The 24,512-nt window shown below is 43.0% G+C and overlaps 1 protein-coding gene across 2 annotated transcripts in view; it reads left to right on the plus strand.

Annotated features, from left to right (window-relative positions):
- supt5h (SPT5 homolog, DSIF elongation factor subunit) overlaps positions 1-24,512 on the plus strand; it is a 68,047-nt gene that overhangs the window by 40,684 nt on the left and 2,851 nt on the right. For both annotated transcript variants that reach the window (XM_083985127.1, XM_083985128.1), the window contains 10 exons: positions 2,083-2,208; positions 2,448-2,532; positions 4,402-4,530; positions 5,136-5,238; positions 9,344-9,471; positions 10,373-10,478; positions 11,762-11,920; positions 18,887-19,055; positions 21,041-21,238; positions 24,159-24,254. In XM_083985127.1, the coding sequence (XP_083841253.1) occupies positions 2,083-2,208; positions 2,448-2,532; positions 4,402-4,530; positions 5,136-5,238; positions 9,344-9,471; positions 10,373-10,478; positions 11,762-11,920; positions 18,887-19,055; positions 21,041-21,238; positions 24,159-24,254 (1,299 nt within the window). The remainder of the gene's footprint in view (positions 1-2,082; positions 2,209-2,447; positions 2,533-4,401; positions 4,531-5,135; positions 5,239-9,343; positions 9,472-10,372; positions 10,479-11,761; positions 11,921-18,886; positions 19,056-21,040; positions 21,239-24,158; positions 24,255-24,512) is intronic.

The raw sequence follows: 24,512 nt of genomic DNA on the forward strand, positions 1-24,512 counted from the left end.
AAAGTTCAGACAGAAAAATCAAGATTGAACTGACCAGAGGCGGTGGTTCCCAACAGACTCTCACAAAATAGTAATAATAATAATTTTTAAACAGCGTTTCACCACCTCTCATCTCTGCCAGTCAGTCCACCTGCGTCTCTCTCGCGTACGTACGAGCACACACACACACACGCGTGCGCACACAGAAATGGGCACATTTGCGCACACTTGTAGGAACTCTGTGATCTATAAAGGGAAGTTTGCTTGCAAGTGTGTGTACGCAGGGTTTTATAAGTCTTAATATTTTTTGGCGCACGCAAAACTTGGCTTTTGGGCGTACGTACCCTTTTAGTAACGATCCCACGCACAGTTTTATAAATGAGACCTGACCTGTCCCTGAACACCACACAGAGACAACATGGAGCTGTGTGACAGGTTGAGTTTTATTTATCATGATCATTAATACATACTTAGTAACAAGCCTGTAAGTTCAACAAATCAGTATATGCTACTGTGATTTAACTAGCCTAGTTAAATAAAAAGATGTAGTTTAATACCATAATATCTAGGGGTGACCAAAGGCCAATGTATTTACTTCATGTGTCAAATATTGTGTTGGTCATAATACAGAACAGGTTGTGGCTCGTGTCTGTTGATTAAAGAAGTTGAAATATTTCCATCAGGGTTCTTACGGATCCTTAAAAAGTCTTAAAAGGTATTGAATTCAGTAATCTAAAAACAAGGCCTTAATTGGCATTAAAATGTCTTAAATCAATTTTTCAAATGTCTTAATGTTAACACTTGGTAAGTGCTATTTTATGATTATAATTAGTCTCAAATCTCAAAATAATTGGTAACATTCTGACATAGACAAGTTAGTGGCGTCTGTCATTGCTAAATTTCTTACCGCCACCAGCTCCCAAATCAGTCAAGTGGCATTAAAAACGTCTTAAAAAGTCTTAAATTTAAGTTGGCTTAAAGCAGAAGTGAGTGATATATTTGTGTTAATATAAGTCTTAAATAGTTATATCTTCCGACAGCAATCACTTACATAGAGTGTTTGGACTGAAACACGGGTCTGTCAGTCCCTCTGCTCTGAGCCGAAGAGAAAACATTTCTCGTATCCTACAGTTTTTATCCAATGAGGAGAGAGAACGGCATGCAGGGCTGTGTGTGCAGCCAAGGAACGCCGTGAATGTGGTGACGTAGCGACGAGGACTGTTATGGTGCGTTCAAGGAAACTCGTATTTTTCCGACCGTGAAGTCGTACCAGTTCGATCTGGTACGAGTTCACCGGTCGGAAGTTACGAGTGGCCGTTATAGTGACTTTCACCGGTAAAACAGGTCGGAAAAACACGAGTGGGTTGCCTGGAACGCTACAAAGTCGTAAGTCGTGACTTGAAGCTGTAATTTACGATTTCAAAAGCCTGCCTGGAACGCAGCATTAGCGAAAACGACCGGATCACTCACTTCTGCTTTAAGCTGTAGGAACCCTCTTTCATGTTTGTCTATTCTGGGCCACATTAGAAGTCATCACATTTCAGGCCAAAGGTGAAGTGTTGGTGTTTTTACTGTTCTCCAGTGTAAAAATGGGTCACGTTTGACCCTTAATATTATTCACGGCTTAAAGCCATCTGCCTGTTGGTTGCCAATGAATTAAATAAATAATATGTTCCATAAACATTTTTAATTTCGCTCCCCAATTTCTTTTTGTGCCCCCAAATAGTTCACTTTAGGCGTGCTCCTTGGGAAAAATGTTATGGTAGAGCCCTCGCTACCGCAAATGCTCAATAAAATGCTCCCGACACTTCATTGTGCTTTATTGAATGTATTTTCAACTACAAACAAGCCTAACATGCAACTTATATATTGCAAATAATCAATTTTTAATTTTGTGACTCCGCATTTCTTTTGTACGTTTTTTAATTGTCATGATAGGTCTTAAATTTCATCCATAATGGTCTTAAAAAGTCTTAAATTTGAGCTGGTGAAGCCTGCAGAGACCCTGGGTTGGAGAACATTTACTATACAGGCCGTAAAATGTCACCTAGACTTCACTGCACGCCCTCACACGCTGCTGTGTTTGTGTGTCTCTCCCTTCAGGGCCGTGAGGGTGAGATCCGTCACCTGTTCAGGGGCTTCGCCTTCCTCCACTGCAAGAAGCTGGTGGAGAACGGAGGCATGTTCGTCTGCAAGACCCGACACCTGGTGTTGGCCGGTGGATCCAAGGTCAGCGTCTCATTGGCTGCCTGCACTGATGCATTTATGGGGACTGTTGAATAATGTCACGTGTTTCGATATGGAATTGATGTCAGGCATACATTTTTCATCTCGCCTGACTCTCTGCAGCTGTTTCAGACTTTGTTATTTCCATCTTTGCTGTGTTTGGGCCTTTGGTGATTGAACACATTTCTGTCTGCATCCTCAAGTGTGTGTGGTTGTGTGTGTGTGTTTGTTTGCTCTTTCAGCCCAGAGACGTGACCAACTTTACAGTGGGAGGATTTGCACCAATGAGCCCACGGATCAGTAGCCCCATGCACCACGGCGGAGGAGGTGAGACAGAAAACACCTGGAAACACTCCACTGCCTCCTTCAAGTCAGATCTGCCAACATCTACTGGCCAAAACCACGATAGCGTTTTATTCACTGTTCATTCATGTTTCCCTCTGGTTGAAGCGTCATCACTTCCCTCAGACCTTTCATGTAGCGCTGCCGTCGGATTAACGCTTCAGTTCATCCAGCCCCATGATACCCATCCACCTCATCTCCACTTTGTGTCAAGTGTTGATTAGCAGCCGTTACAAACATTACCTGACACAGTTAAAGGAGAATTCTGGTCATTTTTGACCCCTAAACTCTTTTCCTGATGGTCACCACACATTAACGGAGAGATAGTTATCTATATATATATATATATAACAGGGGCCTCAATCTGATCTGACAACAGGGTTCAAAATTAGCGGTCGCCAGGCGACTAACTTTGATGCTTTGGCGAGTAAAGGAAGCCGGCTGACAAAAAATAATACTTAGTTGTTGTTACTGTTCCTCCCGACCCGGCTGTGACGCTTGGGCTGTGAGCCGGTGTCGTGCAGATCTTTAAGCTCACAACATGCCGTATAGCAATGATTTGTGACCGATTACAACGCTCGCGGCGCACGTGTGTATTCCTCTCTCTTCAGTCTGGTGTTTGGCTGCACTTTCAATAAGAAAAGTTCCATATGAGCGCGATCAGCTGAGACAGAGCACAATGGATGTGGCATTGATCAGATATCGCAGCGCACATGTTAATTTAACGGCCCCAAAAAAAACATCGCTCCAATTATTTATTTTTTTTGCCGTTAAATAAACATGTGCGCTGTGATATCTGATCAATGCCACATCCATTGTGCTCTGTCTCTGCTGATCATATGGAGCTTCTCTTATTGAAAGTGCAGCCAAACACCAGACTGAAGAGAGAGGAGCAGCAGAGCTCCTCTGACAGCTCCTCTGTGGAGCTGCCACGTCTTTTTTAAATTTATTTATTTATTGCAGCGCCGTTATTACAGGTGATGCACATCTATGTCCGTGTAGCTACATTTATTGTCTGGTCTTCCTTCATGGTGCACAGTGTCAGTCCTCCTGTGAAACTTTTAGCTACTAAATAATATGACTGAAGGCAGTGGAAGTCTGCACATGTCGACACGCCCCCATGAGTTGACGACATAAGGAGCTAATAAATAAATATATATATAAATAACTGATAGTATTATTCGGTCAAGTTCTTGTTATAGGTTAATGGTTAAACTGTTAACCATGTGCATCCCTAAAATAAACCTTTGACTCCTTTATTCCACACAAAAATATGCTAATAGCTATGATATGTGTTAAAAATGCTTATGAGTGTATTATAACAGTTCAACACAATGAAAAATATACAAAACAGCTATACATAATTTTTGGCCAGTAAAAAATCTTTCTGGACAGAAGATTTTTAAAGCTCACTAGCCAGTTGGCCAGTGAGCAAAAAAGTTAAGTTTGAACCCTGTCTGACAATATCCGATTCCATGTGCATCTGTCTCGTTTACACATTCATGTCACAGATCCGATCTGAGCCACTTGAGAGGAAAAATATTGGAACTGGGCCACTTGAACCGTGCAGTGTAAAGACAGCCAAAATAACTCTGATGTGAGGTCATTGACTCCATCAGTTGATGCATGAGAATTGGCATGGAAAAAATTGTAGGTGCTAATCTGGCCCAATGTTTTGTATCTGACATCAACAAAAAGCTTCCATTTCATTTTTTGTCCAATACTAAATAAATCTTTATTTCATTATTCCAGTATCACATGCGTATTGGTGGAGTTGGATGACACAGGTTCTGGTCTCTTATCCATTTTATCTACGTCTGAGTGTTGAATGGAGGTGCTATTTTGCTCCTGCAGGTGCTCAGCAAAGAGGAGGAGGAGGAGGCGGCGGAGGAGGAGGAGGAGGAGGGATGGGGCGCGGCCGAGGACGACGAGACAACGAGCTGATTGGTCAGACGGTCCGTATCTCCCAGGGTCCATACAAAGGTGAGAGCGAGGCTGGAATCTGTGTCGGTTACGATCGGTGACGGTTTGTTTTTTTTTTGTTTAGTTTAGTTTATTTCAGTCAATACATGTCATTAAAAGAAAAGTAACAAACCAGAAAGAAAAAAGTAAATAAAGAAAAAACATCAATCAGAATAAACAATAAGTAAACAGAAAAAGAAAATTTGGACCGAAAAGGCATAGGCTGAAGCATAGCTTATTACGCCTACCCTGTTACAACTCAATTACAATTTGTTATTTATTAATAAAAGAAATAAGCAATCACAAAACAGTGAAAAGAGAGAAGCTGCTTGATTTGATTTCCCTTTCTTCTTCCTTTCCTTTCCTTTCCTTTCCTTTCTCCTCTCCTTTCCCTTCTTCCTCCCCTAATTCCTTCCTCCTCAAAAGAAAAGAGGAAAAAAAGAAGACAATCAAACATACAGATAACAGAACAAAAATAGCAGCAGCATAGCACGTGTCACCACTCATTACTCTAACTTATATAAATGAATCATCCTGTTTTTAAGTACTTTTTAAAATAAGATTATGGTATTGCATGTTGTAACTAGAAAGAAATGGCACCAATGACTTTCCCCCCCGTTTCCCAGGTTACATCGGCGTGGTGAAGGATGCCACGGAGTCGACGGCCAGAGTGGAGCTGCACTCCACCTGTCAGACCATCTCTGTGGACAGACAGCGCCTGACCACCATGTACGTACTCACTCACGGATACGGATTTAAGTTAGTTAGCTGCTGCTTCGGTGCTTCTATAATACGCTATGATTGGTCAATACGATTATGCGTTTACATATGGGCAGAGATTTTTTTTTAAACACGCTGGTGTGGCTTTTAGGGATGTCACGATTACTTGCTTTCACAATTAATCGCGGTATTAAACACCACAATTAATTTATCGCAAAGATTCCTAAATACTAGGGCTGGGACGATATGCTTTTCTCCCGAAGCGATTCTTCTACGATTTTTTGGATGGCGATTCGATTTAAATTGCGATTCTACGATATTGCTGATTCTCTCGATTTTTAGTCTGCATTTTTAACATTTATCTGCACACAAATACTGTAGGAGCCTATAAATTAACATACTCCATTATAAAGTGAACTTAAACCCTTATAACCCTTTTCAAAACCTGTACTCTCTGTATGTAAAAAAGGCTAACAAATGCACATTGCACAATATTTAAAAAAAATCCCCCCCCCCCCCCAAAAAAAATTAAAAAAATTCCCCCCAAAAAAAGAAAATCGATTTTTGAAAAAAAAAATTATTTTTGAAAAATCGTCAAAAAAGATATTGCGATATTTATGTGAATTGATTTTTTCTCCCACCCCTACTAAATACCGTCACTTTCCAAAAAAGATTATGTCAGAACCATCTTGACAAATGTGCGCCAAAGTAAAGGTAATTTACCTAATATAACATTGAATCGGTAGGAATTTAAAAGTTTGTGTGTCATTTGTAACAAAAAAGAACCGATTAAAATAGACTTAAACATTTGGTAAAGATGACAATTAATTCCCCTGGGGAATATAATTGGTCCTTTATTAATAGAGCATTGCAATTATTTAGACTATATTTGATTTTACACATACATAATGTTGTGAAATTAATTAATGCATAATAATCGTGATAATCGTAATACCGTGATTATTTCTCTAATAATCGTACCAAGAAAATCTATAATCGTGACATGATCCCTAGTGGCTTTGATTTTTTCTGAAAGGAGGAGGGTTTGCAAAAAGTGCCAGGGTGCGTGCGAACGAGGCCTCAGGCTCCAACAGTGCTGCTGCCGCTGGAGGTTGAAGTCCACTAGTGTTGGATTCAGTCAGTTTGAGACATGTCTATTTAAGGCCTGGATCACAATAAGAAGCAGAACTCAGGGTCAGAGGAGTGTTAACAATGTGCCAAGTTGAAGGTTTCCAAGCCTCCATCATTCTTCCAGAGGCTCCTCAGCTGGAGAAGATTCTCAAACATTTGTACTTTTCCTTAGCACTCTGATTTACTGAGGTTGTAGGTGTATGTGGGGGAAAAAAATACCGTAATCATTTTCATTTTAGAAGGCTGCAACATAACAAAAAGTAAAAAGCAGAATACTTGGAGCGCCTAAAAACATGTGGAACACCTGTTTTCCAAGGCGCTTGGGAGGTCGTGTCCATGGTCGTGTTTGCCGTCACTGAGCAACCAAAACCGCCTGTCACATTTTCCTAGCGTGCCTCACTGCCACTTAACCAGGAATTAAGTTTAAAAAAGGCTTCAATGCTCAATCAGTCTGTTGTCAGTTTCAGTCAGTAGAAAGCAGAGGACTCTACCGTCTTATGTTATAATAAAAGTTAAAAATGCGAGAGGAGGTCCCTTGTTGTCATAGAGGTACCAATCAAGGACCAACGGAAAGCAGAGAATCCCACGATTCAGATGCTTTTTATAGCTCGTCTCTATCACAAACGGTTCAGAAGTTATTTAATGTTTTGTTAAACACTCATCTTTAGAGGGTTGAAGCAGCAACGTTCTACTGAAAGCCATTTTTGTCACTTTTCAGTTCTTTGCTCATAATAGATTAAAATGCCTGATAGCTGATCTGAAAGGGCTATCTCAGTTATTCAAACAGTTATAAATACCTGAGAACTTTTAGTTTGTGGAAATATCAATAAAATTAAAATGTCAAAATCCCGCCATGTGAAGGGTTTTCCCAGGCCACCACACATAGAAACCAATGGAAGCACGCACACACACAAAAGGCTCCGTGTGAAAGGCCCCTCAGACTGCTTTGGTCTGGATGAGTGTACTGTAAACGCCAAATAAAGGCCCGGGCGGGCGTTTATTTGCTTACATCACTCAAATCAACAGGTGTTTATTAATAGTGTGTCTCCATTCAACCTAAACCTCTGGGGAAAGAGAGGCGAGGCAAGGCAGTTTTATTTGTATAGCCCGTTTTTACAAACAGTTTCAGTCAGTCTCAAAGGGCTTTACATGGCATCACAACAACATCCTCTGTCCTTAGACCCTCACATCGACTGAGGAAAAACTCTCAATATACAGACAAGAAAACAGTTTGTAACAGAGAATGCTGGAAACATGGAAATGTTAACAAGAGCTGATGGAGGCGGCGGCGGCGACCGTAACGTCTGACCGGGGGGGAAGGGGGGGCGTGATCATAGCGGAAATAATGAAACTAATGGCAAACAAACACTGCATATCTCCAAAATCAGGCCGGTTTCCAGGATGCCAAGTCGCCTACTCATTTTAATGTAACAATTGCCAATGAGAACCGTGTCAAAAAGGAAAAAAGAAAGAAAAAAAAAAAACAATCGATCACGGACTTAAAGATCGATTACCATGGCAACGAACGAAGCTTCGAAGCTTCGATTTTTTTGGGTCAGCCCTAGTAGAGTAGAGCACTGGAAAAGAGAGTAACGACACGCATTGGTCCAATGGAAGCGCCTCCTGATGGTGGAATATGGGTATTGCAAAAGCGCCCAAGAACTGACATCTCTGCATTGTTGGTGAATGAGCAAGTGTGGTGTTTTCAATAATTTAAGGACATTTATAGATCACCCACGTTAATAGCATCATTGAGGATCCTTTACAGATAAACATTAACACATAGGCGAGTAAAAAAAACAGTTGTCTACATTAATGTTTCAATCTACATTTTGTAATAAACTAATTTTTGATATGACCAAGACACCTAAAAACAAAAACACGGCCGTTTTCATCAATTTACAAGCCAGTGGGCAACACACATACATTGGAGTGAATGAGTTTTCTGGGTGCTTTTGCAATACCCATATCCTGCCACCAGGGGTGCAAAACCCTTAAACCCTTATTACCACGGGAGTCAATGGTGGTGTCGTTACTCTCTTCCAGTGCTCTAGCGTAGAGGAAGGTCTTAAACCTAGACTTAAATGTAGATAGAGTGTCTGCCTCTCTGACCCATGGAGGCTTCACGCCGTGGCGGCAGGCGGCGGTGGAACGATACGTGTTTTTTTTTTTTTTAAGTATCTAATAATAATGCAACGTAAGGTAGCCTAACTAAATAAGCAAGTAATCAGAACAGTGAATTGTTTACACAGGGTTCCTACGCAAGTATGGAAAAGTATGGAATTTGATTTTATACATTTCCAGGTCTTTAAAAGTATGGAAAATGGAAACTATTGTATGGAAATATATTTATTTTATTTATCTTATCTTGGTTTGGTCTTATCTGAAGTTATTTGGGTTAATTATTTTGTATGCGCTATTGTACCTATAGCTACAATCTCCTGGAAATTATTTGGTTGCATAATGGCATACACATTCAGAATAATGAAAACAAATGATAAATTGTATGCTTTTTTATATATTATGCACGTCTACAGGTATTTACTTAAATATCACGAATTATTTGATTTTCTTTTACCGAGAAGTCTGGAAATTAGGGTCTGGAAAAAGTATGGAATTTGGAAATTTCAAATGTGTAGGAACCCTGTTTACACTACCTTTAAAAGGAGTAATAAGTCATTTAAAACGAGGAGCTGACATTGTGCAGCCCCGGACAGGTGCTGAAATGCGGATGAGAGAGTGGACAGAGGCGTCTTGTCGGTCTTCGGCCGTTTTTTAACGTCTCGAGACACTCTTTTCAATTTGTTTAAGGTTATTTGTTTGTGTTTAGGCAGGCTTTATTTGCGTAGAATATTTTTTGGCAACCAGAAGCACAATATCTGACCCGGCGTTTATTTGGGATGGGCGTTTTATATGAAAATGATTTTGCCACACCCGGCAGATAATCTCTAATCTCCTGTTGCTTTCCCACCTCTCTCTCTAGGGGAGCGAAGAGACATGGCGGAACGACCTCCACCCACGGACGCACTCCCATGTACGGCCCCCAGACTCCCATGTACGGAACGGGCTCGAGAACGCCCATGTACGGCTCCCAGACGCCGCTGCACGACGGTGAGTCACTGCCTCACACACCTACACCTGTCCCTCAGGTGTCTTCCTACTGAGTTCTGTTTGTTGTTTGTTTAAAGTTTGCTGCTCATTATAATGAAAATGACTTTCTCACATCCACACCACAGAGTAACCATTATTTTCATAAATGATTTATCTGATCATTTTATTCATATTAAAGGGATAGTTCAACATTTTGGCAAATTGTGCTCATTGCCATAATCCCTATAGTCATAGCAGTAGGTTTGTAACCTTTAATTGTCGGTGCAAGCTGTTTTTAGAACAGCGGAGCAGAGCCGTGAGCTGCTCAGAGCTACGCTACGGAGGCTCATTATGGGATTTCTTGGTTTCCCTCATCAAACTCATCAAATACACAATCCAACAACTCCAAAACGCTCTGGTGGACAAGTTGTGACCTGCACATTCACCACGCTATGAGATAATAACACAACGTTACCACACAGAGTTGTTTTAGAGGCAAATTCAGAGACTGCTTGCTGAAAAACTGTCCCTGAAGGCAACGCACATCAGCGGTTTTGCATGAATTTACCTCTAAAACAACTCTGTTTTTATCTCATAGCGTGGTGAATGTGCAGGTCACAACTTGTCCACCAGAGTTGTTGGATTGTGTATTTGATGAGTTTGATGAGGGAAACCAAGAAATCCCATTAGCCTCTGTAGCGTAGCTCTGAGCAGCTCGGCGGTTCTAAAAATAGCTTACACCGACTATAGCGATTATGGCAATGGGCCAATTTTCCAAAATGTTGAACTATCCCTTTAAGTTAAACGGTTTAGCTTCTCTGATTCTAGCATATCAACTACCACACACAAAGAGCGGCTGACATAAGAGATACTGTGTGTTAGAAGAGCCGCTGTAACTGTGTAATTGTTTGTGATTGAACAGGAAGCCGCACGCCTCATTACGGCTCTCAGACCCCGCTGCATGATGGGAGCAGAACGCCGGGGCAGAGTGGAGCCTGGGACCCCAACAACCCCAACACACCCTCCAGGTGACACACGGCGTCATCACATTTCTTTCCATCCCGTATCCATCAACCGTTATCTGATTGATTGATTGATTGATTGATTGATCATATTTATTTCAAACCAAACAAAAATTATATCTCACATAGGTAACACTTTACTTGAATAGGTATTCATAAGATTGACCTAACACTGTCATAACCATGACATAACAGCTGTCATAAACATCAATGAATACTTATGACAGCTGTCGTTAAGTGTCATTCGGTAAGTTATGTCACTTTTAATGCAAAGTTGACATTGTTTGAGATGTTTTTGTTCTGACAACTTGACATAAAGACAATTTAAACTGTCATAGCAGACCTAATGGACAAACTTTAAAAATTATGTCAAGTTCTCATAACACGGACATCTCAAATAATGTCAACTTTGCATCAAAAGTGACATAACTTACCGAATGACACTTAACGACAGCTGTCATAAGTATTCATTGATGTTTATGACAGCTGTTATGTCATGGTTATGACAGTTTTATGTCAATCTTATGAATACCTATTCAAGTAAAGTGTTACCCTCACATACAACATAACAAGAACATCCACAGGACACCATATAACCAAATATCGAACGGGACAAACAACAATACAGACACTAACAACAACTAACACTGTTTGAAATGGGGATGGAAGAAGCAGAGCTTATCAGTTTCCAACCTTAGACAACTCACATACAACACAACCAACTCTCACTCTCCAAAACCCCTCCTCCCCCCCACAGTCATCACATTAGTTTACATCATTTATCTCTCCTCCTCTCTGCTATACATTTCAAACACTCCTTTTCTAAACTTACTTTTAAATTGATTAACACTTTTGCTGAGTTTAATCTCTACATCCAAGCTATTCCATAGAATAACCCCTCCGACAGAAATACACATACTTTTTAAGAGTCGATCTTACACTTTGCTGTTGCAATTTGAGTTTTCCCCTAAGTCATATCTTTTACAACCTTGGATTATACAAGGAAGAAGATTATTTTTGACTTTATAAATGATTAATGCAGTTTTAAATTTTACCAAGTCAAAAAATGTTAATGCAGATGCCTAACATTAAAAACTGTTCTTATGGCTCGTTTTTGTAATATGTACAGAGGCAACAGGTTGGTTTTATACGCATTACCCCAGACTTCCACACAGTAACTCAAATATGGCAAAACAAGAGAATAATATAAAATAAATTAAGTAGAGACTGTTGGTTAAGTATGTGCCTGGATTCTTTTAAATTAACTTCTGTCTCTGTCTCCTTTCCAGAAATGAGGAAGAGTATGACTTTGGTTTCGACGACGAGCCCTCCCCGTCCCCTCAGGGATACGGGGGGACCCCCAACCCTCAGACCCCGGGCTACCCCGAAGTCCCCTCTCCACAGGTCAACCCCCAGTACAACCCTCAGACTCCTGGCACGCCTGCTATGTGAGTGTGAACCTTCCCACACACACACTGTTAACCACAGATGTGAAAGCACAGTCAAATGCATATAGCTGAGTAAATATTTTACAAACATTGTTCTAGATCAGTGAGAGCAGCCGGCCCTCGGGGTCATTAGGCTCCTCAGCTACTTGAAATGTTGATCAAACACAATCTTTTATCCTTTTTTGGCATAAAAATGCTGGAAGCTCCAACATGTGTGAGAGTCGACTGTCAGCTGTGTCCAATTCCTGGCAGCGCCTTGTTTAGTTTGTGCACTGTTTAGATAAATGGATGGAGATTTAGACTGTTTAAAGCTCCGGTCCACACTGGACAACAGAAGTGCTCTTTCCTCTAACCAACATTTGAATGTGACAGACAAACACAGAGGTTCAGAGACTCAGCCACGTTTCCACTACACGGCACCAACTGAAGTTAATATAGACTGATATATATTATATACAGTAACATGCAAAAGTTTGGGCATTTTCAAAATGACAGAAAAGGAAAATGTTTGTCCACCCTGCATAGTTTTAATGTTTATGCCTTATGGAGATCATTTCATCGTCCACTTGAATTGTTCACAAATTATGACCAGGGATGTTTCAGTGTAATGGTGTAATAAAGAAGAGACAGAGTCCTTAGCTTCACTGCTACTTTAGTACCAACGGTAAGTGACATACAAACATGATAACACGGCGCAAAGCAGGCTGGGAGGCTGTGTGGCTTTCCGTAAAGTGCAGTACCACTGAACAACCAGTAGGTGGTTCTATACTAACACCCATAACATCTCCCCTTTCTTTAAGTAACCCAACTCTTATGAACTATGACCTTAACCAACTACATAGCTCAGTCAACAATGTTCAGTAAATCACATTTCTGAAAAGATTCTTCATTCAGCCTTAAATTCTCTACATCTGTAACATAACATAGTCACACAGTAAACATGACCCATGTAACACAAACAGTCCCCCCATGTCCTCCCTATCTTTTTTTTTTTTTTTTTTTCCACACCAAAGGGAGCGTGCACACCAACACTGTAGAACTCAGTTCACATTAACTTAAAGGTTCAGTCTGTCTGGCGGCCGTAACAGCCGGCCATAGCGGGAGCAAGCAGGGGAAGGGGAGGAGACAGCAGCAGTGCCTGAAGTCTCAGGTGGGCCAGAGGCATGCAGACCACCATGAAGCCCACTAGGAGCAGGCTGAGGAGAGGACCTGCCTGCTCCCTCACACTCAGTCTGTTCACTCGGTGCCTGAAATCCTCTGACTTCTGACATGGACGACTCTGACCCAGTCCTCGTGTCATGTGCTGACAGCGGCTCCGCCACACGTAGATCGACCCGATTTCGACGATAGAGTGAACCCTCGACCTCCACCAGATATGACCGTGGAGCCACCTTCTGCAGACACAGCCCTCGCCGCCAGATGCCTGTCCTGTCCCCTGGTAGTGGTTTCATCCGAACTGCATCTCCCCTGGCGAGCTCGGGCAAATCCTTAGCCGTTCTGTCATAGATGAGTTTGGAGATCTGCGTCCTGTGACGTAATTTGTTAACCACATCTGTAATGACTCGGGGCTCAAGGAGTGTAGACGCCACCGGCAAAGCTGATTTCAACCTCCGAGCCATCAGACGCTGGGCAGGACTGCTGTCCATTCCCTCTGTAGGGGTGTTTCTCCATTGCAATATTGCCTTCCATGCATCTTTACCATCTCTGAGTGCTTTCTTGCATAAATTCTTTGCAATTTTGACAGCTGCCTCCGCCTTTCCATTGGCCTTGGGATGCCTTGGTGAAGAAGTGATATGCTCAAACTCCCACTCCACTGAAAACTGGCGAAACTGAGCACAAGCAAACTGGGGCCCATTATCTGAGATGACCCTGTCGGGCTGCCCATAGCGGGCAAATTGAGCCTTGCAGCGTTTTATCGTTGTCTCTGCGCCGAGGTCCGGCAGAACATCAATCTCCCAGAAATCTGAGAAGTGATCAACTAACAACAGGAAATCTTTCCCATTGTGTTGAAACAGATCTAGGCTCACGATCTGCCATGGGCGTGTGGGCAGTTCATGGCTCAACATTGTCTCTTTTTGCTGCTTGGTGGCATACTCATTGCATGTTGTGCATTTACTGACAAAGTCCTTTATTTCACTCTGCATTCCAGGCCAGTATAAGGTCTCCCTCGCTTGTCTATAGCAGGCCTCACCACCAATGTGACTGCAGTGTACTCTGGCTAGCATTTCAGCGCGCAGCGACTTGGGGATCACCACCCTCTGTCCTCTAAACAACAGTCCATTTTGCACACTCAACTCCTCTTTAACAGGCCAGTAGTCTCTAACTGCCTGCTCAGTTTCCTCTTTGATGGCCGGCCAGCCTGCCAGGATAGTGGCCTTCACAGCTTGCAGCTGACAGTCCTTGTCTGTGTGTTGCCTTATCTGTATCAGTCTTTTGTCTGTGACATTAAGATAGTCAGCCATGTTTATGTGCTCAACAACCAGTTGCTCGTCCGCCATACTGCAGACTGTGTGCTCTGCCTGTCTTGCTCCGAGGTGTGTGTTTAAAGCAACAGCCCTGCTCAATGTATCACTCATGTACATTTCTGGTCCTGGTCTGTAGATCACTTGCAGGTTATAGTTCTGCAGGGCCAGCAGCATGCTCTGCAAACGCTTGGGAGCATTCAGAAGAGGCTTACTGAAGATCGCTATGAGAGGCTTGTGATCGGTTTCCGCTGTGATTGTATTTCGTCCATACAGGTAATGATGGAAGCGCTGGCAGGCAAACACTATGCTGAGGCATTCTTTCTCAATCTGTGCATAGTTCTGCTCTGTAGGGGTGAGAGCCCTCGAAGCGAATGCAATCGGCTGCCCCTCCTGCATCAGACAGCAGCCCAAGCCATGCTGGCTGGAGTCACTCTGCACAGTGACAGGTTTTGACACATCATAGTATCGCAGCACCGGCGTCATTGTCACGAGGCGTTTTATCTCCCGCACAGCCGCCTCGTGCTTCGGCAGCCAGTGCCACACTGCCTCCTTGTCCGTGAGCCTCCTCAGTGGCTCGCAAACTTCAGACAGCTGTGGAAGAAACTTTGCCAGATAAGTCACAAATCCAATAAGCCTCTGCACCCCCTTTACATCAGATGGAGCCGGCATGTCCAAAACAGCTCTGATTTTCTCTGGGTCAGCTTTCAGACCTGCAGCTGACAATATGTGTCCATGGAAACGCACCTCAGATACTTTAAACTGCAGTTTCTTGACACCGAGGCGCAACTTGACATGACGACAGCGGTCCAGAAGGGCTATCAGCTTTGCATCATGGTCTTTGACTGCCTCATCTGTACTGTCGCCACAGCCAACAACAAGGATGTCGTCTGCTATAGGCTCCACTCCCTGAAGCCCTGCCAACAACTCATGCTGCTTCCTTTGGTACACCTCTGGGGCCACTGACACTCCAAATGGCAGTTTCAACCATCTCTTCCGGCCCCAGGGTGTCCAAAAAGTGGTCATGAGACTGCTGGCTTCATCCAACTTACACTGCAGGAAAGCGTCCCTTGCGTCGACCAGTGTGAAAACTTTGGCTTTGGGCAGCTTGTAAAGCACATCCTCCAGAGTGGGCATGATGTAATGCGATCGCTTAAGTGCTCGGTTGAGATGGTGCGGCTGCAAGCATATGCGCAGCTTTTCTGGTCTTTTGACAACAACCATATTGCTGATCCAATCCGTGGGCTCACTGATTGATGTGATATGGCCCTCTGCTTCATATCTGTCCAGCTGAGCCTTCACAGCTTCCTTCATGGCCACCGGGACGTTGCGCGGCGCACACTGCACCGGCTGAACTTCTGGGTCCAGCTCAAAATGGACCTCTCCTGGAAGTGCCTCCACCGGAGCAGTGAAGACATCCTGGTATGATGTGATAACCGCATTTCTGGAGAGAGGCAAGGTAAGACTGTTGTCCACTGCATTGAGACGATCCACCCTGAGCTCTGTGGGGATGGTGAAGCGCATGAGTCCCATTTCCTCTGACATTGAGCCTGACAGCAGTGGCAGCTGTCGTGTGTTCACAACTTCAAACTCCAGTTTGTATGAGCGGTCCCGTACAACACAGTCTGTAGTGAAAACCCCTAATGATGGCAGTCCCTGGTCTGAGTACATTTTCAGCATAGTGCTACTTGGTTTCAGTTTTCCCCTCGGGGCTAGTCTCTTCTTGTCCCTGAGACTCATGACGTTGCAAGTAGCCCCTGAGTCGAGCTGACACTTCTGTAATTTACCATTCAGCCGAAGATTAACAAACCATTTCTTGCCTTTTGACTCCACAGCACCAATGTTCTCTAAAGCATACACATCATTTGTTTCCATAGCAGTGTCTTCTATGTCAGTGTCCAGTCCCTCTACTGCGTGAAGTTTTCCACTTCTGTTCTTTGTTTTGTTGCAAACCCTTGCAAAGTGGTTGGCAGCACCACAAGCATTACAGGTTTTGCCATATGCCGGGCAGTGTTCTTTACCCCACCCATGAGATGTGCCACAGTACTTGCATACAACATGACCCTCTGCTTGTGATCGGGGATGCCGCCTCATTTTTTCTGTTGTGTTTGATGGTCTGCTGAATGTGTGTTTCACCATAGCGTTGACATTGTCCAAGTGAGATCTCTCCTGCTCCATGGATCTCAACTGCCATTCACTCAACTCGGCTGCACGACATGCCTCAATAGCCGTGGCTAACGTCAAATCCTTCTCCCTCAGCAACCTTCTGCGCGTGCCCTCATTAGCGATGCCGATAACTATTTTATCTCTTATCAATTCGTCACGTAAGGCTCCATAATCACAATTAGCGGCTTTCTCCCTGAGTCTCGTCACAAAACAGTCAATTGTCTCACCTTCCTCCTGTTTGCAGCATCCGAAAATGTAGCGCTCATATATCACATTCTTTGACGGTTTAAAGTACTGTTCCAGTGAGTCCAAGATGACGGCCACGTCCGCCCGCTCATCCGCGCTCAGAGTTAAGTTGTGCTTGTAGACATGTCGACACTCTGCTCCCATAACACTCCTCAAAGTCGCCGCCTGAACCTCCTTGGACCTCGTCACCAAGCCCGTCGCTAAAGCATAATCCTCATATTCAGCTCTGAAGATTTCCCAATTTGCGCTCATGTTGCCGCTGAGCTTCATCGGAGTCGGCGGAGGAATGTTCGCGGCCATGGCTATTTCCTGGCGTTGCACCGGCGCTGCTTCAGACATTCTCGGTAACTGTTAGCGACTTGTACACCTCCGTCGTTGACTTTATATCTTCGTACACCGGATTAGCGAGACAAGATCCCAGTTCTGACACCATGTTTCAGTGTAATGGTGTAATAAAGAAGAGACAGAGTCCTTAGCTTCACTGCTACTTTAGTACCAACGGTAAGTGACATACAAACATGATAACACGGCGCAAAGCAGGCTGGGAGGCTGTGTGGCTTTCCGTAAAGTGCAGTACCACTGAACAACCAGTAGGTGGTTCTATACTAACACCCATAACAAGGGATGCCCAAACCTTTGCATGCTACTGTATGATTATTTAGAATAGACTGATCTGTTAATTTGAATGTACAAATATTTATGTAGATGTGGTGATATGTGTACATACAGACCCCGAGGCAGCGCTCCTGTTCTGTCCAGTACAAACATGAAGCTTCACATGGAGGCAGCTCTTCACAGAGCAAATGTCCAAACGGGTGTTATTTGGATAAACTGACCACACGTTGGGATCTAAAAACAGTTACTGTCTCACATGAAAAACATTAAGACTTATTAAAGTGACATATTAACAGACCTACAGCAGGAATTACATCAGATTTTAGCTGTGCAGGATATTCCACATTGATGACACAGTGATGATTCTGGACTTATCAGTGGTCTGCAGTGTTTGCACGTCACCTTTTAGTTCCTCTTTTCCTGTTTTGGAACCTGTGCTGAGGTGGGACCAGAAAGGTAGAACCAGGTACCAGATTCCAGGCTCTTTTACTTAAAGGATAATTTCCGTTTTTTACAACCTGGACCTTATTTCTAGCATAAAATAAGATCATTTTACTCACCCAGACAACGTTGGTGTCATTTGGAGTTGTTTTGACGAAATTAGCCCCAGTGGAGCGGCGCGTATATCTGTATAATGCGAGAACACGGGGCAGCGCAATGCAGCCTCTAAATAACACATTATCCGCCGCAAAACTTGTTCATTTCGCCAATATTTTGTTATGATACACTAGTGCTATTCCCCTCCGAGCCCGTGGTGGCATGTTATCAACATCCGGGGTCTGTAGGTTGACTTACTGACCTCTGATCTGGATGATGTCATCTCCGACCGCTGCCCGGCGCGGCTAACTTGCTAGCGCTAATGCTACGGTTCGTTTCTGCGTGTTTCTGACTTGTCAGAACAAAATGAGCAGCTGGATGAAGTTCAGCTTCCACAGGCTTCCTCTCCTCAACCTGGACTCACTAAAGCTCCGGCTAGTTGAGATAAAAATGGACCCGAATGCCGAAGCAGAATCATTATTATCAGAATGAGCCGGGCAGCGGTCGGAGATGACATCATCCAGATCGGAGGTTAGTAGTCAACCTACAGACCCCGGATGTTGATAACATGCCACCACGGGCTCGGAGGGGAATAGCACTAGTGTATCATAACTAAATATTTGTGAAATGAACGAGTTTTGCGGCGGATAATGTGTTATTTAGAGGCTGCATTGCACTGCCCCGTGTTCTCGCATTATACGGATATACGCGCCGCTCCACTGGGGCTAATTTCGTCAAAACGACTCCAAATGACACCAAAGTTGTCTGGGTGAGGAAATGATCGTATTTTATGCTAGAAATAAGGTCCAGGTTGTAAAAAACGGAAATTATCCTTTAATGGAAACACAAATAGGACGAGTAGAGTGGAGTCAAACTGGTACCACGTAGAGGAAACACGGTGTAAACTTCTGTCTGTGTGTGTGTGTGTGTGTGTGTGCAGGTATAACACGGAGCAGTATTCTCCCTACGCGGCCCCGTCCCCTCAGGGCTCCTACCAGCCCAGCCCCAGCCCTCAGAGCTACCACCAAGTAGCGCCCTCACCAGTCGGCTACCAGAACACGCACTCCCCGGCCAGCTACCACCCCACACCCTCCCCCATGGCCTATCAGGTAGGAGAAACTCTCAGAATAAACAGAAGAAACGTCTGCACACTCCAGCTCCCTTTCAGTGCATTTACTTAGCACATCCAACAACAACAACAACATGCCGTGTTGTAAACTCTGACTGCAGATATTTACATTTCCTCAGAGCCGGATCTGTGGCCTGATGGATGTGAATATCATTTGAGAAACAAACCCAGCTGATGTTTACATATCTGTGTCACTTTCCTTTGCTGAATGAGTTGGAAAGTGATGTTGAGGTTTTGTGTTTATGTTTTAACTGTGTTCATTGGCTGATTAATATATTTAACAGGCCTTGAAATGATCACAGCCTCAGAATTACAGCATCTGTTGATCTGTTGTGCTGAAACTGTTTACTGTGAGTTCGCTACATCTGGTAAGTTCACCAGATGTTGTGATATATTCACATTTCTTTGCATTTTGACTGTATCACTGATAAATACTCTGATGATGATCCTCATGATCCTCTAAATCAGGAGGAACACCAGGGTGGATGTATGCATCGACTGTCTGCTTAGCCAACGGTGAATTTACTGGTTGCACATGTGCAAGGAGATGAAAATGTACTTGAACTTTTCATCTAGGGCTGTCCTAAACCATTATTTGTCTCCCAATTAAGCTATCAATATTTTTTCAGTTAATTAAACGATTAATGTTTGGTTGAGGATTATTATTTTACAAAAACACTGTGGTACGCCATCTCCGTTTTGCAAAGGCGGCAGATAAGGATGCACATGATTAACCTTTGACAGATAACAATAACTTTGACCGATTAATACTATTGGTTCATTTTTTTTATTAGCTCCTTATGTCGTCACCTCACCGGGGCGCGTCGACACGTGCAGAGTTCACGTGCCTTCAGTCATATTTCACAGCAAAAAGTTACACAGGAGGACCGACAGTAGCTATATGCCAGTTATGCAGCGCAGTCCCCATGACGGACATCTGCATGTCCGTCACCTGTAAGGACAGTGCCTGGTGTTTGGCTGCACTTTGTACAAAATGAGTTCACCATGTGAAGATCTAACCTCCGTCTAACTAAATCTAACTAAATCTAACCTCTAGCCTAGTCACAGACAGAGTTTATAATCTTATCAGTTAATGGTTATTGATCGGCTAACGAGCGTCCACTTATGTTTGTGAAGGGTAACGTCTGCTGTGTGTGATCGACAACAACTCAACGGTATGTTGTACGTGTCGACGTTTTTACATCACCAACGTAATCGATTAATCGGGACAGCCCTATTTCTCTCATAAACACTGGTTTTAAGCCAGGTTCATGACTGGACAGTGCATGGATGGGAACTGTGAGGAAGAGGAGGAGCACTTCCAATACACTGTGCCCTGCCTCCATTACCACAAATAAAGTACTTCTATTGCACGTATCATTAAATAAAAAAATACAAAATGGCAAGGATACGAATGATGCAGACAGGGTTCCTACGCATTTGAAATTTCCAGATTCCATACTTTTTCCAGACCCTAATTTCCAGACTTCTCGGTTAAAAAAAATCAAATTATTTGTGATATTTGAGGAAATAGATGTGCATAATATAAAAAAAGCATGCAATTAATCATTTGTTTTCATTATTCTGAACTTGTATGCCATTATGTAACCAAGTCATTTCCTGGAGATTGTAGCTAGGTATAATAGCACATACAAAATAATGAACCCAAATAACTTCAGATGAGACCAAACCCAGATAAGTATTAAGATAAATATATTTCCATACAATAGTTTCTATTTCCCATACTTTTCCAGACCTGGAAATGTATAAAATCAAATTCCAAACTTTTTCATACTTTCCATACATGCGTAGGAACCCTGTACAGAATTTGAAATAACACAAACAGATGTGGGATGTTGTTGTGTCTTGGACAGTTCCAGTGAAACCTTGACTTCTGACAAATGCAAATGGTCAAATTCATCCAGACTATTAAAGGAAAATCATTTCTCTGCCCCGCCTCCACAGGCCAGTCCAAGCCCCAGTCCTGTGGGCTACAGCCCCATGACGCCCGGAGCGCCCTCTCCTGGAGGCTACAACCCTCACACCCCGGGGTCTAACATCGAGCAGGGCAGCAGCGACTGGGTGACCACCGACATCCTGGTCCGGGTGAAAGACTCCTTCATGGACCTGATGGGACAGACCGGAGTCATCAGGAGCATCACGGTAACATGCGCAGAATCACTCCTTCATCCCTGTTTTGTCTGAGGCCCATTTCTGTCCTAGAGCACTGGATAAAGAAATAATTTAGGCCAGATGCTGGAAATTTGAAGTACGCTTTATGAAAATTTTCACATCTCTTGTGAAAACACAACTTCAGTCATGATGATGAACTGTTGAAATAGGTTTACCAAAGTCTTGGCTTCACAAAAGCAGTGGAATATACTAATAAAGCAATAGATAAGTGTAGAAAACAAGTCTAAAATGAAAGTTTGTAATGTCTCTTTATGAGCATAAATGTTGTCTGTCATTCGATTTTCCTCAAATGTGAGATAAATGAGGCTGAATATTGACTTCACATTACATACAAGCTTCATGAGATGTGTGTAAATGAGAAATAAGCAGAAGTTTTTTTTTCTTCTCCAAACTAAATTTTGATCTGTTATTGGCTCTCTAACTCTGTTGAATCACATAGGTTGTAGGAGTCGTTTTTCTTTTCACTTTTCTATGGCATAAATGGCAGAAATATAAACGCACCGGCGCGTGAGCTGACCTCAGAGGGTTAAAGCAAAAATACACTGTATACATCCAATGTTATATATAAAATACAAAAAATAGAATAAATAGAGACAATAGAAAAGACAATTTAAATAGAAAAAAAATCTCTGCTGTGTGTGTGTGTGTGTGTAGTAGCTGGTTAAGCAAAGCTTCATTGTGAGTCAAAAACAAGAAAGGACTCGCAACACTGTATGAGCTCCCAAAAGTACAAACATTTATTAGAGGACTATAAAAAGGACAACGTTTGGAGCAGTGCGCTCTTCGTCAGGTCAATCAAGACAAATGCTTTCAGGTGTTCATTAAGTAGATACACAGGATCCACCCATGGGCGTGGGTGAATGAAAACACCACCAGGTCTGACAGTAAGTTGACGACATGGTCATTAAATACAGTGTAAAATAATACCTAGACACATGTCGACCATTTTTAAATGAAATTAAGCAAACATATGCAAAATGATAAGAATCCGAAAGAAAAATAACTTGAGTAAACAAAAACAAACCACACCTCTTATCTATTCCCACACAGAGGAAAAAAGAAGACGGAAATATATACACAGAAAGGTTCCCTGCTTCAATTAATACATCTTTATAATACATCGATTTTAAGGGGTCTGGGGTGCCCGGAATAAAAGTATTCCGGGCAAAAGTATATCCCTCCTTACATATTCCCTATGTAAGGAGGGAAAAAAATATCGGTGCAGGGATAAACATATTCTATAAACATACTGGCCCAGACAATATCAAAAAACTAATGTTATTCCGGGGTGAAGGAGTTTGGTGGAACATGCCCCATCCCTATACTGGGAAAAAATATATAAGATCTAGAAGGGCCTTCATTAGACAAGAGAGAACAATATTAAATATCTACTGAGCCTGAGGGTAATGATATATCATGTAGGCAAATCAGAGTATAGCCCCAAACCTGGGGCATCATGGGCGAGCAAAATGGGCTGGACACATAAGTCTCAGGAGCTTCCCTGAAAGATATGTTGGGGACATCAGTTAGTGTTGCAAATAATAAAAACATGCATCACAAATAATCAAAGATAGCATCCATTCATGTTTATATTTTATTATTTATTTATATATTCATGTTATAGTCCTCTAATAAATTGTTGTACTTTTGGGAGCTCATACAGTGTTGCGAGTCCTTTCTTGTTTTTGATAATCGTCTCCCTGGACTCAGCACCTGGCTGCACTTCTGGATGTGCGCGAGCCTTTTTTTGTTCACAAGACCAGATGAGTCGACATGAAACATGGCTCCGTTTGTGCCGCTGAAACTTTCTTCCAGAGAAAATTAATGTTTGGCTGAGGGTCAGTGAGGTGTACGTTTTTGGCTGCAGTTAATCTGAGTCTGTAACAGATTTCCACCCAAGATCTCATGAAGGGAGGAAGAATCCCTTATTAAATGTAATCCTGGAGCTCCTGTAGCTCTCAGGGTAGACTGCCCGCCACGTAGGCTCAGTCCCAGCTGCAGCAGCCCTGTGATGCATGCCATTCCTTCTGCTAACACTGTCCTGTTCCCCCAATAATGGCTTTAAAGATTGTTATTAGTATCAGGGTTTTTCCTGCATAGAGGATTTGGCGGCGGCCTCCACCGCTAAATTCATCACCACCACCAGCTCAGTGTTATTGTTGTCATTGTTTTTCTGGCTTTTTATGCATTTATTTTGAAAGGACAGCTGGAGAGAGAAAGTGAGAGGGGGGATTGATACGCAGCAAAGGGACAGTTGGGTGGAATCAAACCCATGGTCGCTGCAGCTGTCAGCAGGGCCCACAAACATGAATCGAGATCAGTAAAATATATGAAAAGAACATAAAGGCGGACTCACCAAACCAAGCTGATATCCACAGTGGAGATACCGGTGAACTGTGATATGGGACTTGAACAAAGCCTGGCTATGCTGAGCCTGCTTCCTAGTCCAGCCCTCTGGTCAGGAAGTGATTCCCTTCACTTCCTGCATTTGAAGAGTTTGTTCCTTTGAACGCAACGTTGGCCAACGATGCAACACTACAGAGGCTCAGTGAGTCTGAGGTCAAGTTTTACATAACTTCAAGTCCATTTACCATCTGTCAACATGCTGCTGCTTAGTCTGTTTTACTCAGGGTCAAAATGAAGGCCAGAATCTCAGTCAGATCGACTCTTTATCTCCAAGAAAAAGAAAAAACTGTCATGGAGAGAAGATTATCAGCTTGCACAATACTCCCACTTCTCCAACACTTAATTTTAGAGAGCCTTCAGAGACAATGGGGTCATCCCAGTTCAATGGGGAGGTGGGTTTAGTCATTTCCTCCATGTTGTCTTTAGATGAGCTCAGCTAGACTTTGGGCTGACGTGCTGTCCCTGTCTCTCCGTCTCTCTCTAGGGAGGGATGTGCTCAGTGTTCATGCAGGAGTCGGAGAAGGTGGTCAGTATCAGCAGCGATCACCTGGAGCCTGTCACTCCCACCAAGAACAACAAGGTAACTGTTGCTAACCACAACCTTCTCTCCAAAGTAGATGGCCATTGAAACACAATGTGATGATTTACAAACAGTCAAAAGACCACATGAGGTTGAAATGTGTGACATGTGCTGGTTCTCAGTCACCCAGGGCCCCGTTGTTCAAAAGGCGCAATCTGGATCAAAATGAAATGAAATCCCTTGTTTTTATTTAAAAGCAGGGACTGTACTGAACTCAGGAGACTCTATCTTAACAGTAACCACCTAGGAGGAAACACT

The sequence above is a fragment of the Trachurus trachurus genome, assembly GCF_905171665.1.
Source record: "Trachurus trachurus genome assembly, chromosome: 13".
Taxonomy (NCBI): Eukaryota; Metazoa; Chordata; class Actinopteri; order Carangiformes; family Carangidae; genus Trachurus; species Trachurus trachurus.